This window comes from Macaca mulatta, chromosome 3, assembly GCF_049350105.2.
Source record: "Macaca mulatta isolate MMU2019108-1 chromosome 3, T2T-MMU8v2.0, whole genome shotgun sequence".
NCBI classification, from domain to species: Eukaryota; Metazoa; Chordata; class Mammalia; order Primates; family Cercopithecidae; genus Macaca; species Macaca mulatta.
The window spans coordinates 113,929,676-113,949,056 of record NC_133408.1 but is presented as its reverse complement, the minus strand read 5'-3'; the positions used below and the strand labels follow the sequence as shown (position 1 = coordinate 113,949,056).

The window sequence follows — 19,381 nt, the reverse complement described above, 5'->3', positions numbered from 1 at the left end:
AGGTATACAAAGTGTGAGAATCTTAATATTGAAATACTTCGTACAATTATCTGGGTAATATAATGTAAAGCACACATAGATTAATCTCATTTCTTCTAGCACTCACCACCAGTGAGCTCTTCCAAAACTCATCTTTAAAGATGAAGACATTGGAGCTAGAAACCATATTTATCTTCAGAGGCAAAAGAAATTTAAGTTTTGCCAAGCTTTCACAGACATCAGCTCATTTATTCTCTTTGATCAATTTGGTTTGTCTTGCTTTGTTTTGCTTTTCTTTTTCTTCATAATTTCTGGGAGTTAACAAAATTAATAGTAATAAAGTCACTTGAGTAGAGAGACTCCTTGACAGCCAGTCAGATACACAGTCTCTCCCAATAGTGCACAGAGAGATCAAATAGGGTAGGATGAGGATATGTTTGGTGCAAAGTGTATGGAAAAGTTTATTCTGGGGGAAATGATACATAGTAAATTTTATCCAAGATGATGAAGAATAAAAACAATGTTTACAGTAAAGTATTTCCACGTGGGGTTACTTATTTGATTTTTTTTTTTTTTTTTTTTTTTTTTTTTTTTTTTGGCCTGAGTGTTTCCATGAGAGATATTAGCTAGCATTAACTAGGCATTTGCTATGGACTGGCCCCTATTCTAAGCTTCTAATCTGGGCTATCTTTTCTCATTCTCACAGTCACCATATGAGGAAGGCATCATTCTTTGTGCCCATTTTAGATATAGGGAGATTAAAGTACAAGGAGATGAAGTTACTTGCCCAAAGTTGTCCAGATAAGCAGCAGAGTTGGGGTTTGAGCCCAGCCAGCTGGAATCTGGTGCCTGCACCAAGAACCGTGAACACTATGCCGCCTTCATGAAATGCATAGAAGTGATTAAGTATTCCCACATGGGGCTATGCAGACACTATCAAGGTGGTGAAAACTGCAACAGCTGGGTGTAGTTTTCTAAACTTCAGTCTTTCTGACTTCACCTTCACCATTTTGGCAATATCTAAGTATCTTCTAAATTATCAGGTGGGTTGTTTTACTCTATTTTTACTTAAATGAATTAATTTTTAAAAGAAATTTTGATTTATATTATAAATGATAGTAACAACCTCAGCATTTCTTACCACAAAGAGAAGACAACTGTAATAGTAAATATAAAACCATTAAACTTTTAAAATTTTCGTCCATGTACCCACTAACCCATCTCATTTTCCATCAGTGGAGTCCTTGCTGGGTTTTGGGAAATTCTGCCCAAAGAAAAGAGTAGCATTGTTAAAAGTGAATGAAATCACTGAAACTTGTCTGGACAATATAATATGTTAATTAGTTTTTAAATAAACTTTTGCATGATGGGTACCTGGACAGTTGTATCCATATGCAGGGTAGACAGTCACCTACTTAATGAGGTTTCAGGCGGAAAGTCCAGCTGCTCCCTTAGCTTCTGGCAAATGTTTGAAACTCTATAATTTGAATATAATTACTTTTGCTCAGTGGTTATCAAACTTTTTAAAGCAGTCAACAACTTCATTTTAAACAAATCAACATTTTATAAACCAGTAAGTAAAAGAGAAAATTGAAATTTTATTTGTGCAAATCCATTTTAGGAGTTCTAATTGCTAACACTCTCAATACAATCAGTCTGTGAGAGGCCAGGCACAGTGGTTCATGCCTGTAATCTCAGCACTTTGGGAGGCCGAGGAGGGTGAATCGTGAGGTCAGGAGATCGAGACCATCTGACTAACCCGGTGAAACCTGCCTCTACTAAAAATACAAAAACAAAATTAGCTGGGCATGGTGGCAGGCGCCTGTCCCAGCTACTCTGGAGGCTGAGGCGGGAGAATGGTGTGAACCTGGGAGGTGGAGCTTGCAGTGAGCCGAGATGGCGCCACTGCACTCCACCCTAGGCAACAGAGTGAGACTCCGTCTCAAAACAAAACAAAGCAAACAAACAAAAACAACAAAAAACCCACAATCAATCTGTGAGAATATGGATCTATTTTGATGAGGACAATTGCAATGCGATAATCTCTTATTTTTCATAGATTCCTGCACTTTGTTTTGGTTTTGTGGTATTGGCAATATCCTGATACACACATATATATAATTAAATAGTATGAATGTGTTGCTTTTCAGCCATATTGAACCATTCTGTTTCCACTACCGAAAACTGGAATAGTTGGACTTGGATCTTCAAAGCTAAATCAATTAGAATAACTATATTGATTCATATTCCTCGAGAGGTCCTCACTCTTGGTTAAAACATACTTTTCAAAAGTATCTTTTTAACGGAATTTTTCACCTTCGACAAAACAAATTCATGACATAATGATACTTGCTGTGTCATTGAATTGAATTGAACTGCAAAGCTTCAATTAGTCAAATTTATTTTATTCTGTGTACATACCTGAAATGCTCCAATGTCATTTGCTGGCTCCTTACATGCAGTTGTGAGCATGTTTAAATCTTCTCTGATAAAAGTGTGCTTGATATATAAGCAAGTACAAAATTATTAATATTTGGGGGAGTTAGTTAACTGATACAATTTCTTTATGAAGAAAAATACATCTTATGGTGGTCCACATTTTCATTTAGGTATTGTCACTTTGTTTTCATGTACACTGATTGCCATATGTTGTTTGGTGCTTGTGACATGCCAAAGTAGCTGAATTTGCTGGCCTTTTAATTGCATGTGGTTCCCATGCACTGTAGTGCTAATGTGCCCATTTGCACAGTATTTCTCACGAAATGTGCAGAAACATATTTTTAAATGTCCATTGCAGATCGACAGACTTTCCAGTGAATGCCAGTTATTCATTTCTTTATATGCATATATATACGTGTGTGTGTATGGGTATGTATAACTATCTATATATTCATCTACCTATATAGAGAGAAAAAAGAGGAGGAAGAGAAGGAGGAGAAGTTGTTTTTGTCTAGTAACACAAGTTAATGATTTGATAACTGTTAATATGATAAATATATTTTTTATTATAGATTTTTTTTTGTCCCAAAATCTGGCAATGAATTTTTTGTTACATTTATTACAGAACTGCTGAAGAATTGCAGTTATAACTCAGTGGAATACAGTTTGAAAAATAATGTTTTAGCTGAAGGCCTTTATATCTTTTAAAATGCAAATACCTCTACTTTCATCTGCAATCAGTCATTTATCCATTAATGTGAATGAATTTATTAGACATCTTTCTGAGTTTAATTCAGAAGAGGGGGAGAAAAAGATGAACTCAGCCACTGAAAGACATGGGAAAGATCGAATGTTAAGGCTAAGAGAACTGAAGACTAATTTGGCCTAGTTTACAGTTTTGCTTCAAGACTATGCCATCTACATATAATACATTTATTTGTATTTACAATCACATATGCACAGAAAGAAAATGTCTACTGCATTAGTTGAGTGTGAATGTGAATATGTTTCAGAATTGCATCCTACTATTTTAGAATATTTTGCTGGAATAATGTAATTAAATGAATTACTTATTATTTTGTCAATTCTAAAGTAAACAGTAAAATTTCCAACCAATGAACTTATTGAAGATATTCTGATTTTATTATGTGAGTGTCTTCAAAGATTGCAAGCAAATAAATTATGCATAAGTCTCAGATTATGTATGGTTTAGTATAAATACGGACTTAATGATCCAAACCTGATCTCATACCTTTGGACTATGATACTTCTTTAAATTAAAAGAGTAAACTTAAAACAAATTAAATCCTTTTATTAAATAAAATAAGTACATTTATTACATGAATTTAGTTATATGCTTCCCCCATTTTCTCCCCTTCCAAAAGAAACTATCTAAAGTTTATGAAAGCAAGTATCTATTTCAACAGTGTAAAAATTTAGTTGAAACTTCTGATGATTTTTTACAGAGGCATATGAGAAACAGTGTTAGTTAATATTTTAAGAAAGAACAAGAAGAAAATTACATTATTAAGTTTTTCATTTCATTTCATGTATCTTCTAACAGTGAAAGTTATTAATTTTGTTGTAAGTTAAAAATGAGTTGGACTAGAGCCATATTGGCCATATTCATTCTAAAGTCAGTGCTTATAATAATTTTGTGTGAGTTTGAAATACATTTAAATTTGAAATACTGATTGATCCTCACATTTAATACTATTGCTTTTTGTTGTTGTTGTTGTTGTTTTTTAGAGACAGAGTCCTTGCTTCATTGTCCAGGCTGAAGTGTAATGGCTCAACTATAGCTCACAGCAGTCTTGAACTCCTGGGGTCAAGGGATTGTCCCTCCTCAGCCTTCTGAGCAGTTTGGACTGTAGGCCTGTGCCACCCAATAGGTGCTATTCCACTTCCTCCTTTCCCAGTATGTTGCCTAGGCTGGGCTTGAACTCCCGGCTTCAAGTGATCCTCCTACCTTGGCCTCCCAAAGTGTGCGGATTGCATGTGTGAGCCACCATGCCTGCCCTATCGCTGTTTTTATATCAAGAAATTGAAAACAAAATCAAGTGATAGAAATATTACTATTTAGGAAAGGGGTAAATGTGACTAACTCAGTAGCAAATTTTGTTTTTGGCTATTAAGCATAACATTGAAGAATTAGCAGAATAAATATGAAATCAAAACTTAGAAGCATTCTGAGATACTTTTGGTATTCTGTTGCAAAATATCTCAAAGTGAAAACAATACTGAAATCGCTAAAAAGAAAAGACTAATATATTACAGGTTTTTAAAAAATGATCAACTCAAAAGGTCATTCTTGGTTCTGAGATTATATTTATCCTGAAATAATACTAAATCAAAACTATAAGCTAGTCAGTTAAGTCAGGGAACAAAAATTGAGCCTAGCATACTTCTGTTTTTGCTCATATAATGACCTTTGAAACCTCTCTGAGCTCTACCGTTTTTTAACTTTTTCCCATCTGTGTACTGAGAAAAATGTATTACTGAGTCACCAGGCCTATATATTCCCACTTCCTCATTTCCCAGTATTTATGGGAAATTGGTTCTAATAGTTCCACAGTAGAAAGAAAGAAGACAGAAAGGGAAGAGAGCGCTTTTCCAATAGTTACAGGCGCTGACAGCCTATGACAATATTTGAGTCTGGTTTGTCTGTAGTTTATTCTAAATGTGTGTTCCTGAAAAAAATCATACAAAGGAGGGTGAGTGAGCCCAGGTAAATGACATGTAAGCAGCAGCTCCAGAATGTACAGACGTGTTTGGGTGAAGCACAGTCATGTATCTAAGAAATGTTTGGCAACTCAGTGAATGTAGTTGGCAGCTGAGCCATTGAGAATCAATTTGTATAAGTATCAGGAATGTGTAGAATGACATACCAACAAGTATTGGGATGTAGTGACCAAACAGAAAACTTAACCTGGAAATTATTTTGTATATATTATTTAGTAAAAATAGTTTTAAGGAAGGAAGCGAGGAGTACATATGTGGTACGTAATAATATAGCCTACACGATTACAAAAGAGTTTTTTAAGTTTGGTCTTAGTATGATCCTTAAGCTAATTCCAATACTTAGAATTTTTCACTACCCTTTTAAGAAATCTAATTTTATATTTAAATGTATATTTAAATACAAATATAAATTAATGTCAGTAACTTCTAGAAATTATAATTATATTTATTTTCCTCCTCTAATTCATATAGCACAAACCTCTCATTTTTTCTCTATATTTCTCCTTCAAAATATTATTTTCCTCCATATTTTCATGCAGTTATATTTTGAGTATATAATTTTTAATTGATTTGTTATAAACTTGCTTGTACTAATACAGTTCTCCAAGATTGCTTACACATTTTAAGGGCATCAAAACCACCTGTCATTGGCAAGCTGTGATAAGCATTTCTTTCAAGAGAATACCTAACACTTTCTCCATCAATCTTTTTCACTTTCATGGTACCAAATTTTATATAACAGAAGTCACTGCCTGTTACTGAAACTTGAACCAGGTACTCAAAGACACCAAAACATAAAGCTATTGTCCACGACCATAAAGCCCACCAACCATTTTCTCACTTTATTCTATTTCATTTTTTAGTAATTTATTTATATTAGTCTATTAACACTGAAATCTTCATATTTTGTCCTTGGTGCACTGAGCTGAGACAACATGTTTTCATTTCTCAGTGTCATCAATAGTATTAGGTAAATTCCACAAGGTAAAAATGATATTGTAGAATTATATACATAAACTATTGGGACATGATTAGTTATCAGAATATCACATTGATATCTTAGTTTATAAAATCTTTAAGAATTAGCTATCATGTCCCAATGAGAACTATATTATAACAGAGTTGAAAATTTTCCCCCTAATTAGTATAGTCTATTTTTTTAGGTTTTTGCTCTCTGTTTCCCAGATCCCCTACTTGTTGTTACTAACTTTCTGGAAAAATTCAGCAGACAACCAAAATTTATCATGGGATAGTTAAACATTCTGTTATATGTAGTACTTAGAACAACAGCTATGTAAAATACCTTCAATCTCATAGCCTGACCAAAGCATAAAAGAACAAAATCTCTTATAACACAACCTTAGAAAAGCCTTAACTAGGTCCTTATTCCAGCATCTCAAATGTCCTATTTAAGACAATCACATTTCAGAAGAGCTTAATGTACAATATCTTCTATTTTATTATCCATGAAATGCCCCAAATGTATTTTATTTTCTGTGGGAACAGCTATATACAAAGAATAATGAAAAATGTAGCCAATTTATACTTGAGTTATAATCTATTGTGATATAAGTTAATCACACATGGGTATCTCATAATATGAAAAATACAACTGTAAAAAAATATATATTACTATAGTGCAATGGAAAACTCTTTACTTTTAAAGAAGACTTTGAAAGCAGGTTAACAATCAATTTAAAAATTACTTGTTAGAAAACTGACCTTGACTTGCAAACTTCAACTCTTTGGCATCTGTGACGGTGGTCCTTTTGTCAGACCCTTTTTTCTCTATTCGTCGATGGCTTCGTCTTTTCTTAGACTCTCCCCAAAGATTGGATCCTCCATGCATGCTTGGTATATTCAAAATAGCAATTCCTTCCAGAGAGATGTTTATTAAATCTATCTGTACTCCATCACACTGATGGGTAAAAAGAAAGAAACAGAAACAGTATCTTTATTTCCCTGATTTCTTCTTTTTCATTTCCTTATCTTTTAACAAGAGCATTGAAATCCATAATGTTGTCATTTCCGCACAAGGCTTTCAAGAACAGTTAAACGCTTACCCTGAGTCGATATAAAAGATGAAATAGCCCCTAACATTAATCAGTTATCTCTAGTAGTCCTTAAAAATGATCAAATTAAGTCACCAGTATATCTTTGTTTGTAGAAAACCTTTGGGAGAGACTTGTTAGTATCTGCATATATATTTGACCAGCTGCAAGTTTCTAATGTATTACACAAAGGTTAATTCTGGAAACTGTGGTCAAATTTTAGGAAGAAATTGTGATGACTGCCCCTATTTAGAACACACTGCAAGGTACTATTGGGGGAAAGTAAAGAAACAAAATTGATGCCTCCTGGTCTCACACCTTTGGGGCAGAGAAAGAAGTAGCTTAAAAGACTTTTGTTTAAAAAAAAAAAAGTAAAATTCAAAACAGTGATTCTAAGAGATTTCAATCACACTGAATTTACCAAGGATGACTTCTTGGACTAGATGAAGTCCTAAGCAGATGTCAAAGGCCATGAGAGGCACAGTTGTCCAAATGAATATGGAGGACCGGGCAGATTGAATGAGGGAAATAGGAGTAGCAGTTAAAAGACCTTCAATCCAGCATGATTTTATAGCTGCTGCAAAAATGGGTTTAAAAAAAAAGAAGGTTAATCAGCCCAATTTTTCTTAAATTCCTAGTGACAAAACACCCTGGTGATTATGAAAAATGTAAAATTCACTAACAATGTTTTGTTATATTCAGAGCGGTCACTTTTTAGTTTTTTGGATTTTCCATTCATTTCCATTAATGGACATATATGGACAGTGACAAGACTATTCTGTATTTTTAAAATTACTATTTATTCATTTGTCTTCTCTAAAATGCTAGTTATTATTATACCTTCTAGAAATTATCCCATTTTCAATTATAAGTGAATATGAAAAGAGATAAAAGCACTTTGTTTTTTAAAGAATTTTGTGAGGGATATGCATTTCCTAACTGAAATATGTTTGCAGTGGCGTTATTTCATTTGCCATGTCTTAGTACAGAAAAAGCTATTGACACTAACTTCATCATTTCTCATGGCAGTCATGATTTTTGAACTCAGAAGACACAGCGTTCCATGAAAATGATGAAAAACAAACAAAACAAAACAAAAAAAGCCCTCTCTTTTTCCACATTCGCCTCATCATACTGAAGCTAGGATTGCATCTTGTTCACCGAAAAATAAAAACTGTGAAATAAAGAAACACATCTTGAGACTCCTTGGCAGGGGTAGAAACAAATTCTAGAGAAAGTGCCAAGTTTTCATTTAATTTGCTTCAATGAGGGCGAAACCAAGATCTGGATGATGCTTCCCCCCCCCCCCCCCCCCCGCAGAAAGCAGTGCTTTTTTCCTCCTTTTCTTGTGCTAAATTAAGATGATTTCTTTTTACTAAAGAATTCTGGTCATGTGTATACTCACTTACCGCTATATATTCTAGATAAACAGATATTAATTTCATAATTAAAAGTAATCTTGTGTAAATACCCTGCAGGCCTCAATGAATCAAACACATACTGTGTGTCAGGCCTCCCACTGTCTTCAAGTGGAATGTACTGGCTGGATAATTAGATAGTACATATTTTTTAACCTTATTTGCATGCATATTATATCTTTTGCACACTGACAAGCAGCAGTAACAACAAAAGTCAGATTACCACAGGGAATTCCCACAAAGAAGTCTTCATTCCTTATAATTTGCAGCCTAAATTAAAATAATTTGATCTTTGACAAGGATGAAATGTCAAGCAGAAGGGGGTCCTCTACAAGCCACGGCCTGTGGCTTCTGAAATCTGCCTAATTTATGTCAGTCACTTCTTAATACATATTTAAGTATTACACGAAAAAGATGATAAATATGCAATCTGACACCTTTGGTATTTCCCTGCTGTTAATTTATAAAGGTCTGGCTTCCCCCAAACTGACTAAAATCATTTAAATAACAGAAGAATCATGAAATAAGCTGGAGTCGGGGCCTGGCTTCCATTTTCACTCAATATTGAACACAGCAGGTAGTACACTAAGACAATTATTTGACTAGGCCTTAGAACCCCACTGTGACAAGTTACTTTCAGAATTAGTGAAGGAGGATTCCTTTGTTCATCTGCAGAAAAGGAGAGCATGTTGCAAAGAGGCTTCTTTTTTTTTTTTTTTTTTTTTTTAAAAAAAATTGAACCAGCTGAGTTACATGTGACAATTGAAAAACATCAGTGTATGCCATTATTCATGTTTTCACTCTTCAGAGTCTTGTCATGTTTAGTTTTAGGGAAACAGAGTAAGTAGCTCTCTGAGAAGTGAAAAAAAAATTCTGAAAGAGTCGCAAAGAACAAGAACTGATGAAGAACATTGACGTTCCTTTGAGAGCAGGACAATGTACTTAAATAAATTGCTATTTATTAATGATTTGTTTCCACTTGTTCTTGACCCCAGGCTACCTTCCTCTGTTTGCTTTAACATTATGTTCATTAGTCTGGAAAATTTCAGTGCTGGTTCTGATGGAGACCAGTAATTGTAGCACACCAGTTGAGTGCATGAAAATAAAAGCTGAGGTGAAGGCTATGAAATATAAACAAGTTATATTACTGTGTCAGATAATATTTTCATTCCTTTTGAGATTTATGACTTTTAAAAAGGTAGCTACAGAGGAAAAGAATATAAAAGCTTAAAAGCTAACAGCCTCAGTTAGTCAATAAATCCTGAGTATTTTTATTAGGTAGAAAAAAGGTCGTTAACATATAGTACTATGGGAGCTATTTATAGAGTGCAAGGCTGTGATGCCATTGTCCACTCTTTTCAGTTTTAGAATGGAAGATCTTATTCCAGAGACAAATTTATCTAAAAGAAAAGAAGACAGTTTCAGTTTTTCTGCCAATGTGTTTTAATCCATGAATAAATGAGTCCTGAGTCACATTGTACAGAGGTGTTAAAAACAAGCTTTATATGTGACTTTAGTGTTTCAGATCCACTTAACATGTCAGTTGATAGGACTATTTAAAACATGCGAAGAACTTTGGAGTATGGATGGTAAATGTGATGAGATACAATTAATGATAAACTGTAATTTTTTTCCATAGTGGGTCTGATTCTATGTCTATATCAGATAAAAATTTCTATTTTTACTAGATGAAACCTAAAACATTATTTTATAGGTAATTTCGGTATTAGGACACATGGGGCAGAGACTGTGCTTGGGAATTCTGGCTATTGCCTTTAAGAACTCTGTTTTCCAGGTTACTGAGCAATTGTCTTTTGAATCCTGCTAATTTATTTTGTGTTTTTGATGCTACTCATGCCATTTATTAATTCTTGAGATCATTTAGGTTTCTAGGAGTATTTAATAATTACAATAAATCAGTATTTTGGGATGGAAATTCTAGGCTTTAAAATTTACCATCTTTCCCAGTCTCCCTGTCAACCAAAAGACTGAAATATCTATAGAATAGGCTTTCTTATTCTCTCATTAACTTTGCCCAGTACCCTGAGCAAACTAAACATTCATGAACTCTGTTATCTTCAATTCCAAATGCTGACCTGAGTTTCTTAGGCACACATTTCACCCCCACCCAAATACTTTAATATAAACATTGGTTTTAAAATATTTTCTTGTAACTTTAAAAAATTTATTTTTATCTTTTGTAATAAAGTTAGAAGATAAATGAATATCTTTAAAAAATTCTACTTTATGTATCATTAACTCTACATATATGTGTAAATATATATATTTTTCAATCAATTTGCTCATTAGATTTAAAGATTGTGGCAGCAACATAATTCTTATTTCTCTTAAATTACTGAAGAAAATGTTTATCTCTGCAATGGAGATATAATAGTATCATAAGGTTTTGATGAAGACTAAATCAAATAATATATGTGCATTGTTTAGCATCACCTGTGAAGCAGTTAATAATAGGTAAATCTTAACTATTATTCCATGATATTCATATCAACCCAAATGTTTGCCCTCTTTCAAAGGAACTCATATGTGAAAGAGAAATAGTAAATAAAAAAGACACAGAAAAGAGAGTTTGATTTTGAAAAAGCTGCCTATAAAACACGTTATCTATTGCTGGAGGTTCTGTTTTTACTGAAGTAGTTTATTCTGTTATATATTTTTCAAACCATAGTAGGTATAATTTTAGGACAAATAGGAAGCAACAACAAACAGAATCAAATCTTCGAATTGCTGTTTTTGTTATATTTAATTATAAACTAACCTTGAGGGTAGAAAGGCATATTCTGCTAATATGATAGACAGGATTCATTAAAAAGTGAGCAGAGAAGCAGATTTTGCCTTGCTATTCACACACACACACACACACTCCCCAAGATATGCAAAAATACAAGGGGGCATGCACACAGTGCCAGCTGTGATTTATAAATATTATGTAATAGCACCCAAAATAAGCCAGGGATGCAGAGCTAGAAGGCCAGGCTGAGAGAGTAAGTGGAAACAGCACTCCAAGAAACATTAACTTAGTTCTATAGGCCCAGATTTCTTGGAGAACATTCTAAATAGTTTAAGATCTCAAGCTCTGTGGATCAAAACCACTTAATTTTATCATCATTTATCACATTACAAATCACCATTTTCAAATGTATTTTCCTTCAAAATATTTTGCTGTAAATACAACACTTAAAGATTTTTGTTCGTTTGTTTGTTTTTTTACTTTGTGACACATAGAATCTTATTTTATAGATCAATGGCTTTTCAATCTGTGCTCAAGGGTAGAATAAAGTAAAGGGAGGTGCAGGAGGATTCAGGATCTCCACATACATTCAACCAAAGCCATACTTCTAATTTTTCTAAAACTTTTCAGCTTCTGCTGCGAATTGTATTTGAGCATAATTTTTGAGGTTAAGAAATACTCAAAATCTAGTATATAAAGCAGTTTTTTAAAAAAATAATGATTCTCAGAGTAAAGGGGGAATGTATATATTTTATTGAATATATATACACATAAATATTTATATGTATATAACAATACATATGACACATAACTATATATGCTAAATATTTAACTATGTAGTTATATGTCATATATAATATATAACTAAATATGTAACTGTAGTACATATATAGTAACATAGATATACATGTATATAGTTATATATGTGTTATATATATCATTTTTGTATACAGTTATATGTGTACATATATCATACCTATACACAGATATATCATCCTAAATAATAATAACAGAAAGTCCATGTTGAACCCAAATCCTTCACCTCTGTTATTATGTTCCTTTCAAAGGTTATGATCTGATCCCATTATGAAGGGTTTGTTTCCATTCAGTGACCATCAATTCTAATACGTAATTATATTTACCAATCATGATGAGATAAAAGTGCTAAAAGGTTACACCGAGAGTAGTAGTATCATTAACAACAGCAAATTGGAAAGTTAGGATAATGAAGAACCTAGTCAGGCCATTATGTGGTCCATAACTACTTCTGTTTACCAAACTTATTACCTGAATATAAGCAACTAATGATTTAAGTATCAGTAGCAAATTTTTGCATTTATTTTTAAAATGAAAAGCGTTGAAGCCAATGTTTCTTAATTTATATCAACTAGTCATTAAGTGTTCATGTTTCATAATTCTGTTCTTTTGGTTTTGTCTTTATCATTTATCAAAATACAACTTTTCTTTTTTCTTTGACCCCTAAAAATCTCTCAATATAACGCATTTTCTTTTATAATATTTCTCCAAAATTTTGAGTCCTACAGTGTCTTTTTTTTTCTATAGACCTATTTGCTCCAAGTCTTTTTAAAATGTGTCTTTTCTTGCTATCTTTGCTCTCTTTCTTGGCATTTCCACTTTCTATAAATGTAATGGGGAAATGGCAACCTTGGGAACTGAGAAAACCTAGTTAATGAATGGGAATGGAATGGAAAAGTATACTTTTTAACCTTTATTCATAAAAGTAAGTACAATTTTAGCAAACTGTGTTTTAAAGGTTATACGATATTGAGACCCGAAAATAATATTTTTTATGTATTCTGCAACTTTTTTCTTTTCAGCTGCTTTTATCTTACACCTTTCTAGCTGCACTATGCCCAGTAACAACTGCATCGATTTCCAAAGTTGTGTTCCACTTCTCATTCTTTTATACTATCATAAAACAACCCATATCTACACTTAACTTTAATATGTCAGATAGTGCTATATTCCAAATGAGTGAAAGAAATGACAATTTAAAATCTTGAGTAAGTCTCTGTGGATTGCTAATATATATTTCATTCCATGGGCTCCAATGCAAACATACTAACAACCAAGCTCAAGCCATTTCATTGTATTACAAAAGAGAATTCATTTTTTTCTTACTTCTATTTCTACAGATTCATGTAGCTTCTTGCAGGTGGCTGAGAAAGTTTCAGATGTGCCAAACTCAAAATACCAAAATTTATTCTTCATTCTGAAAAAGAAAAGGAAGAAGCACCTTAGACAACTATCAATAACAGAGGGATCTTTTAAAAAATGGTAACTCTGTCTTGTGTTATAATAGAAAAGGTCTGAGGACATGTGACATCTAAAATGTAATAGATGGTCATATAATTTTCAAAGCTTTAATGTTGATGCCAAACTGTATGATGGCCTTGAGGGGATTATAAGAATGTGTTGATCTAGCAGACTCAAGTGCACCTTTAATTTTTTATTGGTTCATCACATTTTAAAAAATGGTTTTAATGCTCATGATTCTTAGCTTGTTCTTAGGCAACAAGTGAAGAGTGTGCAATAGTGGGAAATTATGATACAGCATAAAGTATTTTTAGTTATTTCAAGAACTAATATAGAATAAAAAAAACTAAGAATATAATAATATTATATCAATAAAAGTTGCAAAGAAAATATAATTAAAATAATTTCAGTATTTAATCTTAAAGTAAAAGACTCAAAATTTATTTTCTTCTATGACTTGATGATATTTTTGGCTTTTTATACGAGGCAATTAAATTTGTTATCACTGAATGTAATTTTACAAAGGTCAAATAGATTTTTATATTATCTAGTATTGGATTTGAAACTTTGTTCTTGTGAAAAAATGCAATATTTGATTATACATAATTCTAATAGTGATCATGCCCTCAATTAGAAGACAATACATGTAAGTGACAGACATTTTCACACATAGAAATGAAACAAAGAAGTTTTTGTTATGGTATTCGAGTATGTTTCTCATATCAAATTGAAGTATTCTGTTTGACTTATAAATATTGATATCTGCTTTTTACATTAGAATGTAAAACATTTTGAAAATTAAAAAGACATTTGGCAAGGGCCTTACTACTTAATTCAAGCCTATTATTGGTTCGGAAAATGACATTAAACCTAATAGAGTGCTTATTATTATGCTATGTTAAACCCAATAGAGTGCTTATTATTATGCAGAGTTCTCTGATACAAAATTATAAAATACAAAGTAATGTTATATTATCTATCTAAACATAGTCAATAATGTTTAGGCTCTCACAAGGTTTTATTTGCTTACAAAATTCACAATCCCTTCATGAATCAGTCATATTCAGGCCAGTAATCTGAAGGTCAGTATAAGTTTCATAGTATTCTAGCACTACGAATCTTTAATCTTTTCTAGAGAATATTTGACTTAGTTTATGGCCTGATTTCATATACGTGAGCAGATATAAATAGATGATAGCTAGTGAGATCGGTAGGAGGTAAACATTTAATGACAAGATCTATGGGCCTGTATCTACATATGCGTCTATATTAAATTAATGTAAATGTCTATTTATAGAATCGATATTCTTTTGTAAATTTATACACTGAAGTCATGTAAAATTAAAATATTTTACTATTGAGATTTATCATTCTGATGAAAAACATATCATTCTGTAGATGGTGAGAAAAAGATTGGTTTATACAAAGAGGTCTGAAGACATTCTTAATGAATACGTTATGACTGTTGGAATAGTCTTTCTATATTCAGCAACTTCCTAATAACATTTTTGTGTTATTCTTTTCTCCAGATCTTCCAGGATTCATTCATTCATTCAACAAAAGTTTAATGAGAACATTCACTGTGTTAAGCACTAAAGATACAAATATAAATGCAGTTACCTTTGTCCTCAAGGAGCTCAGAATGTTATAAATTTATAGGCATATCAGTTTGTTAAGAGAGGCAGGAAGGTAGTGGAGAGAGTATGCCTGGACATGTGAGGCTCACTGGGATCTTGGTTATTATGTCCGTTATTTGCCAGGACTGAGTCTCTTCCCTATACTGTCTCAAAACCACAATTAGATATCACCTCTTTTTTTTGTTAGGATGGCTATTTTCAAAAACACCTCAGATAACAAGTACTGGCAAGGGTGTGGAGAAAAGGGAACATTTGTATACTGTTAGTGAGAATATAAATTTCTATAGCCATTATGGAAAACAGTACTAAGTTTCCTAAAAAAATTAAAAAATAGAACCACCATATGATCCAGCAATCTCTCTTCTGTATATATACCCCAAAGAAATGAAATCAGTACCTCAAAGAAGTGTCTGCACTCCTATGTTCATTGAAGCATTATTCACAATCACCAAGATGAATGAACAACCTAAGAGTCTGTCAATGGATATATGTACACACACACACACACACACACACACACACACACACACACCCCAGAATATTATTCAGCCTTAAAAAAGAAGGAGATCTTGCCATTTGTTGCAACATAGATGAACTTCTTGGACCTTATGCTAAGTGAAGGAAACCAGAACATAAAGACAAATCTTGCATGATCTCACTTATATGCAGAATCAAAAAAAGCCAAATACATAGAAGCAAAGAGTACAACTATGGTTATCAGGGGTCAAGGATGGGGGGAAATAAGGAAATGTTGGTCAAAGGATACAAACTTACAGTTATAAGATGAGTAAGTTTTGGAGACCTAATGTACAGTATGATGGCTATAATTAATGTATGGTAGCAAGAGGGAAAATAATGTATTATATATTTGAAATTAACTAGAAAAGTAGATTTTAAGTATTCTCACCACAAAAAGTTACTTTATGAAGTGATGGATATGTAATTAGCTTCATTGTGATAATTATTTCACAATATATGAAAACATAATGTACATCTTGAATATATACAATTTTTATTTGTAAATTATACCTTAATAAAGCTGGAGAATAATAAGTAGACATTATTTTGAGATAATTTTAAATTCAGTTGCAGTTGTAAAAAGTAACACAGAGGAGTCCAGTGTACCCATTACAGTTTTCCCCAATGAAAATATCTTGCAAACTAGTACAACAGGACAACCACAGTGCTGACACTGACACAGTCAAGATGCAGAACATTCCCATCACCACAAGGTTCCCTTAGGTTCCCTCATATTGCCCTTTTATAACCACATCCACTTCCACTTGCCCCCACTCCCTCCTTTACTCTGATGACCACTAATCTGTCATCCAGTTCTATATTTTTTTTTATTTCAAGAATGGATATAAGTGGACTTATATCATAAGCAAATTTTGGCATTTGAATTTCTCACTTAGATTCATCCAAGTTGTTTCATGTATCAACAGTTTCTTTTATCACTGAGTAGTAGTATACGGTATGAATGCATCATAGCAAAGGACTAGTATTTAGAATATACAGAGAACTCTGATGATTTGACAGTAAAAACAACCCAAACAATTTAATTAGAAAGAAAGAAAAGACATAAACAGACATTTCACCAAAATAGATATACAGATGGAAAAAAAAAAAGTGTAAAGATGCTCAGCAACATTAGCTTTTAGAGAAATACAAGTTAAAACCACAATGAAATATCACCCCACACTTATCAGAATGACTAAAATAAAAAAATAGTAAAAAAATTCTTGAATATATGTAATTTTCAGGTGATTTGTACCTCAATAAAGCTGAACATAAAAAACATTGGTCTATTATAAAATATAATAAATATAATTTCTAATGAAATATGAGCCAACTATTGTAGGAGGAACACACTTCAATGATTCAACTAATTTTATCTCAAGAGTCCTGCAAGCTTTAGAATAAAAGGTAGCATGTGAATGAGTAAGTAGTAGAAGGCAAGCAGAGAAGGAAGAATAGACAAGTTCTGTGCACCTTTGGGAGTGCTGTATGATTTTAAGAGTAGGCTGAATACAGACTAACAAGTGTGGTAGGGTCTGTTTCAGAACACGTAAGTCAAGTTAATGGTTTTAGACTTGATCTTATGGATTAAGAAGAAGCTGACAGAAGTTTATTAGCAGAGGGGTGACATGGTGAACTTTGTTTTATGGGCAAACAAATCTGGCAAAAACACAAAAATGGGCTGGAGGGTTGAAATGCTGGTCTCATTAAGAGAACTGTAGTTATTGGAATAATTCATATAAAATATAATTGAAGGCCTATCCAAATGGCAACAGAAATGGAAAAGGGTTCAATTCAAGAGCTATAAATGAGGTAGAATCAATAGGAACTGGTGATATTTGATTATACTGATATATGCCATATGTAGATTATCTCTGAATGCATAGATGAGAATACTAGAGCCTTAATTCAGCATACAAAGAGATAATGGGTTTATATTTTGGCAGGTTCTGTGATTTAATGTACACTGTATTGTAGTTTGAAAATTAAAAAAAATATATATACACACACAAGGCTTTGGCTTGTATAGAAATGATTATTCCCTGTATTTACATTATGTCCATCAAAGCTCTTCACAGCTTAATTAGGATTATGTGTGTTTCTATCAGTTATCCAAGATATACTCACTTTAGCAAACATATCACAAGAAACAGAAATTCTGAGAATTTACATTCAGCCCTTATTCACCATATTAGTTAGCATTACTGCTCATGTGCCAGAGCTACTTTAAATTCTCCATTATTACAACCATTTTATGTTTCACTTAGATAAATATATGGAGGTAATAAAATGCACATGGTATCAGGTTCCACATGACAAATTAAAGGCTGTTAAATTTTATTTTTTTTTCAACCAAACTGGTTTTAGGTTGTAGAAATGCAAAAAAAGCACATTTAAGCATTTATGCTATCTACTTTTATGGCTCACATTAGAAAATGATCCAAATAATTCAAACTCAAATTTGTCACTGAAAACATAGTTTTGGGCTTTAAGAATATGGCAACTGGACATTTAACCTACTATGAAATGGTCACAGCAAAGTCAAGTTTATCGTATTCCTGGACAGATTTTGTGACTCCAAAGATAGTAACAAAGGTCCTATAAACCTCACAAAAAGTTATTCATGTAATTATTATTTGAATTGACATAGTAAACCCTATGCCAATGAATGTAATTGCAAATCTACAAGTTTCCATTTAATGCTTAAAGTGCTTGGCTACCAGATAGTAAGGTAAAGATGAAGAAATTTGCTTCCATTTACCTGGTATTTTCATACTAACTGTAATTTTGCTTCTTTTACATGTCCTGAGTAATCTGAACTATCAGAGACTTTGTTCAAGCAAAATCCTTGTTGCTATGAAATTTAGTTAATATTCAGTTCTTCAAGTTTTTAACTTTCAAATGGGTAATTTAATTACCAGCAATATATTTTCCTTGGAGTTTTTCTTCCTGCCTTACATGTCTTTTATTTTGGCTTTCATTGGCTTAGTAACCTCAATGCAGCAAACATAAAACAAAACAAACAAACAAAACTAAAGTACCAGTGCATTTTCCAAAAAGAATACAAAGTTACCTAATCAGACATGAAACTCATTTCTAACAAAGATGTAACATACAGAGGGCTATGAAATTATCTCATTTGTCTTATTGTAGAAGGCTCAAAAGTCATAAGCAAACGAAAAAGTTTTAACTTAGTGAAATTACTCTGAGAAGTCATATTTTTATCTTACAGGTGCATTTGTTTTATTATTTTTCATGTATTTAGTGGGGATTTAGGTGGCACAAGAAGATAATTTATTATGTATAAAACAGAAAGACTTCTACTAGACACAACTCATTTTCAAGCATCCTTAACTAAGTGATTTGACTTATATTGTGTAGATAACATGCTCAACAGAGGAGAAAATAAATCTCTTTTGATATTTGCTTTTCAAATAAAAACAATAATATTCTAAGTAGTTTAGTTAAAATGAAATTAAATATTTAATTACTAAGGATGTTTCAGAAATACCATATTTTTAATTCATTGTTTTTACTTTTGTTCTGTTATTAAAATATTTTAAGTTC

General features: G+C 32.4%; 1 protein-coding gene across 12 annotated transcripts in view; it reads right to left on the bottom strand.

Annotated features, from left to right (window-relative positions):
- Positions 1-19,381, bottom strand: part of DGKB (diacylglycerol kinase beta) — a 764,082-nt gene that overhangs the window by 180,191 nt on the left and 564,510 nt on the right. For all 12 annotated transcript variants that reach the window (XM_015133916.3, XM_015133918.3, XM_015133921.3 and 9 more), the window contains 2 exons: positions 13,524-13,614; positions 6,883-7,078 (listed from right to left, as the gene is read on the bottom strand). In XM_015133916.3, coding sequence (XP_014989402.1) covers positions 6,883-7,078; positions 13,524-13,614 — 287 coding nt within the window. The remainder of the gene's footprint in view (positions 1-6,882; positions 7,079-13,523; positions 13,615-19,381) is intronic.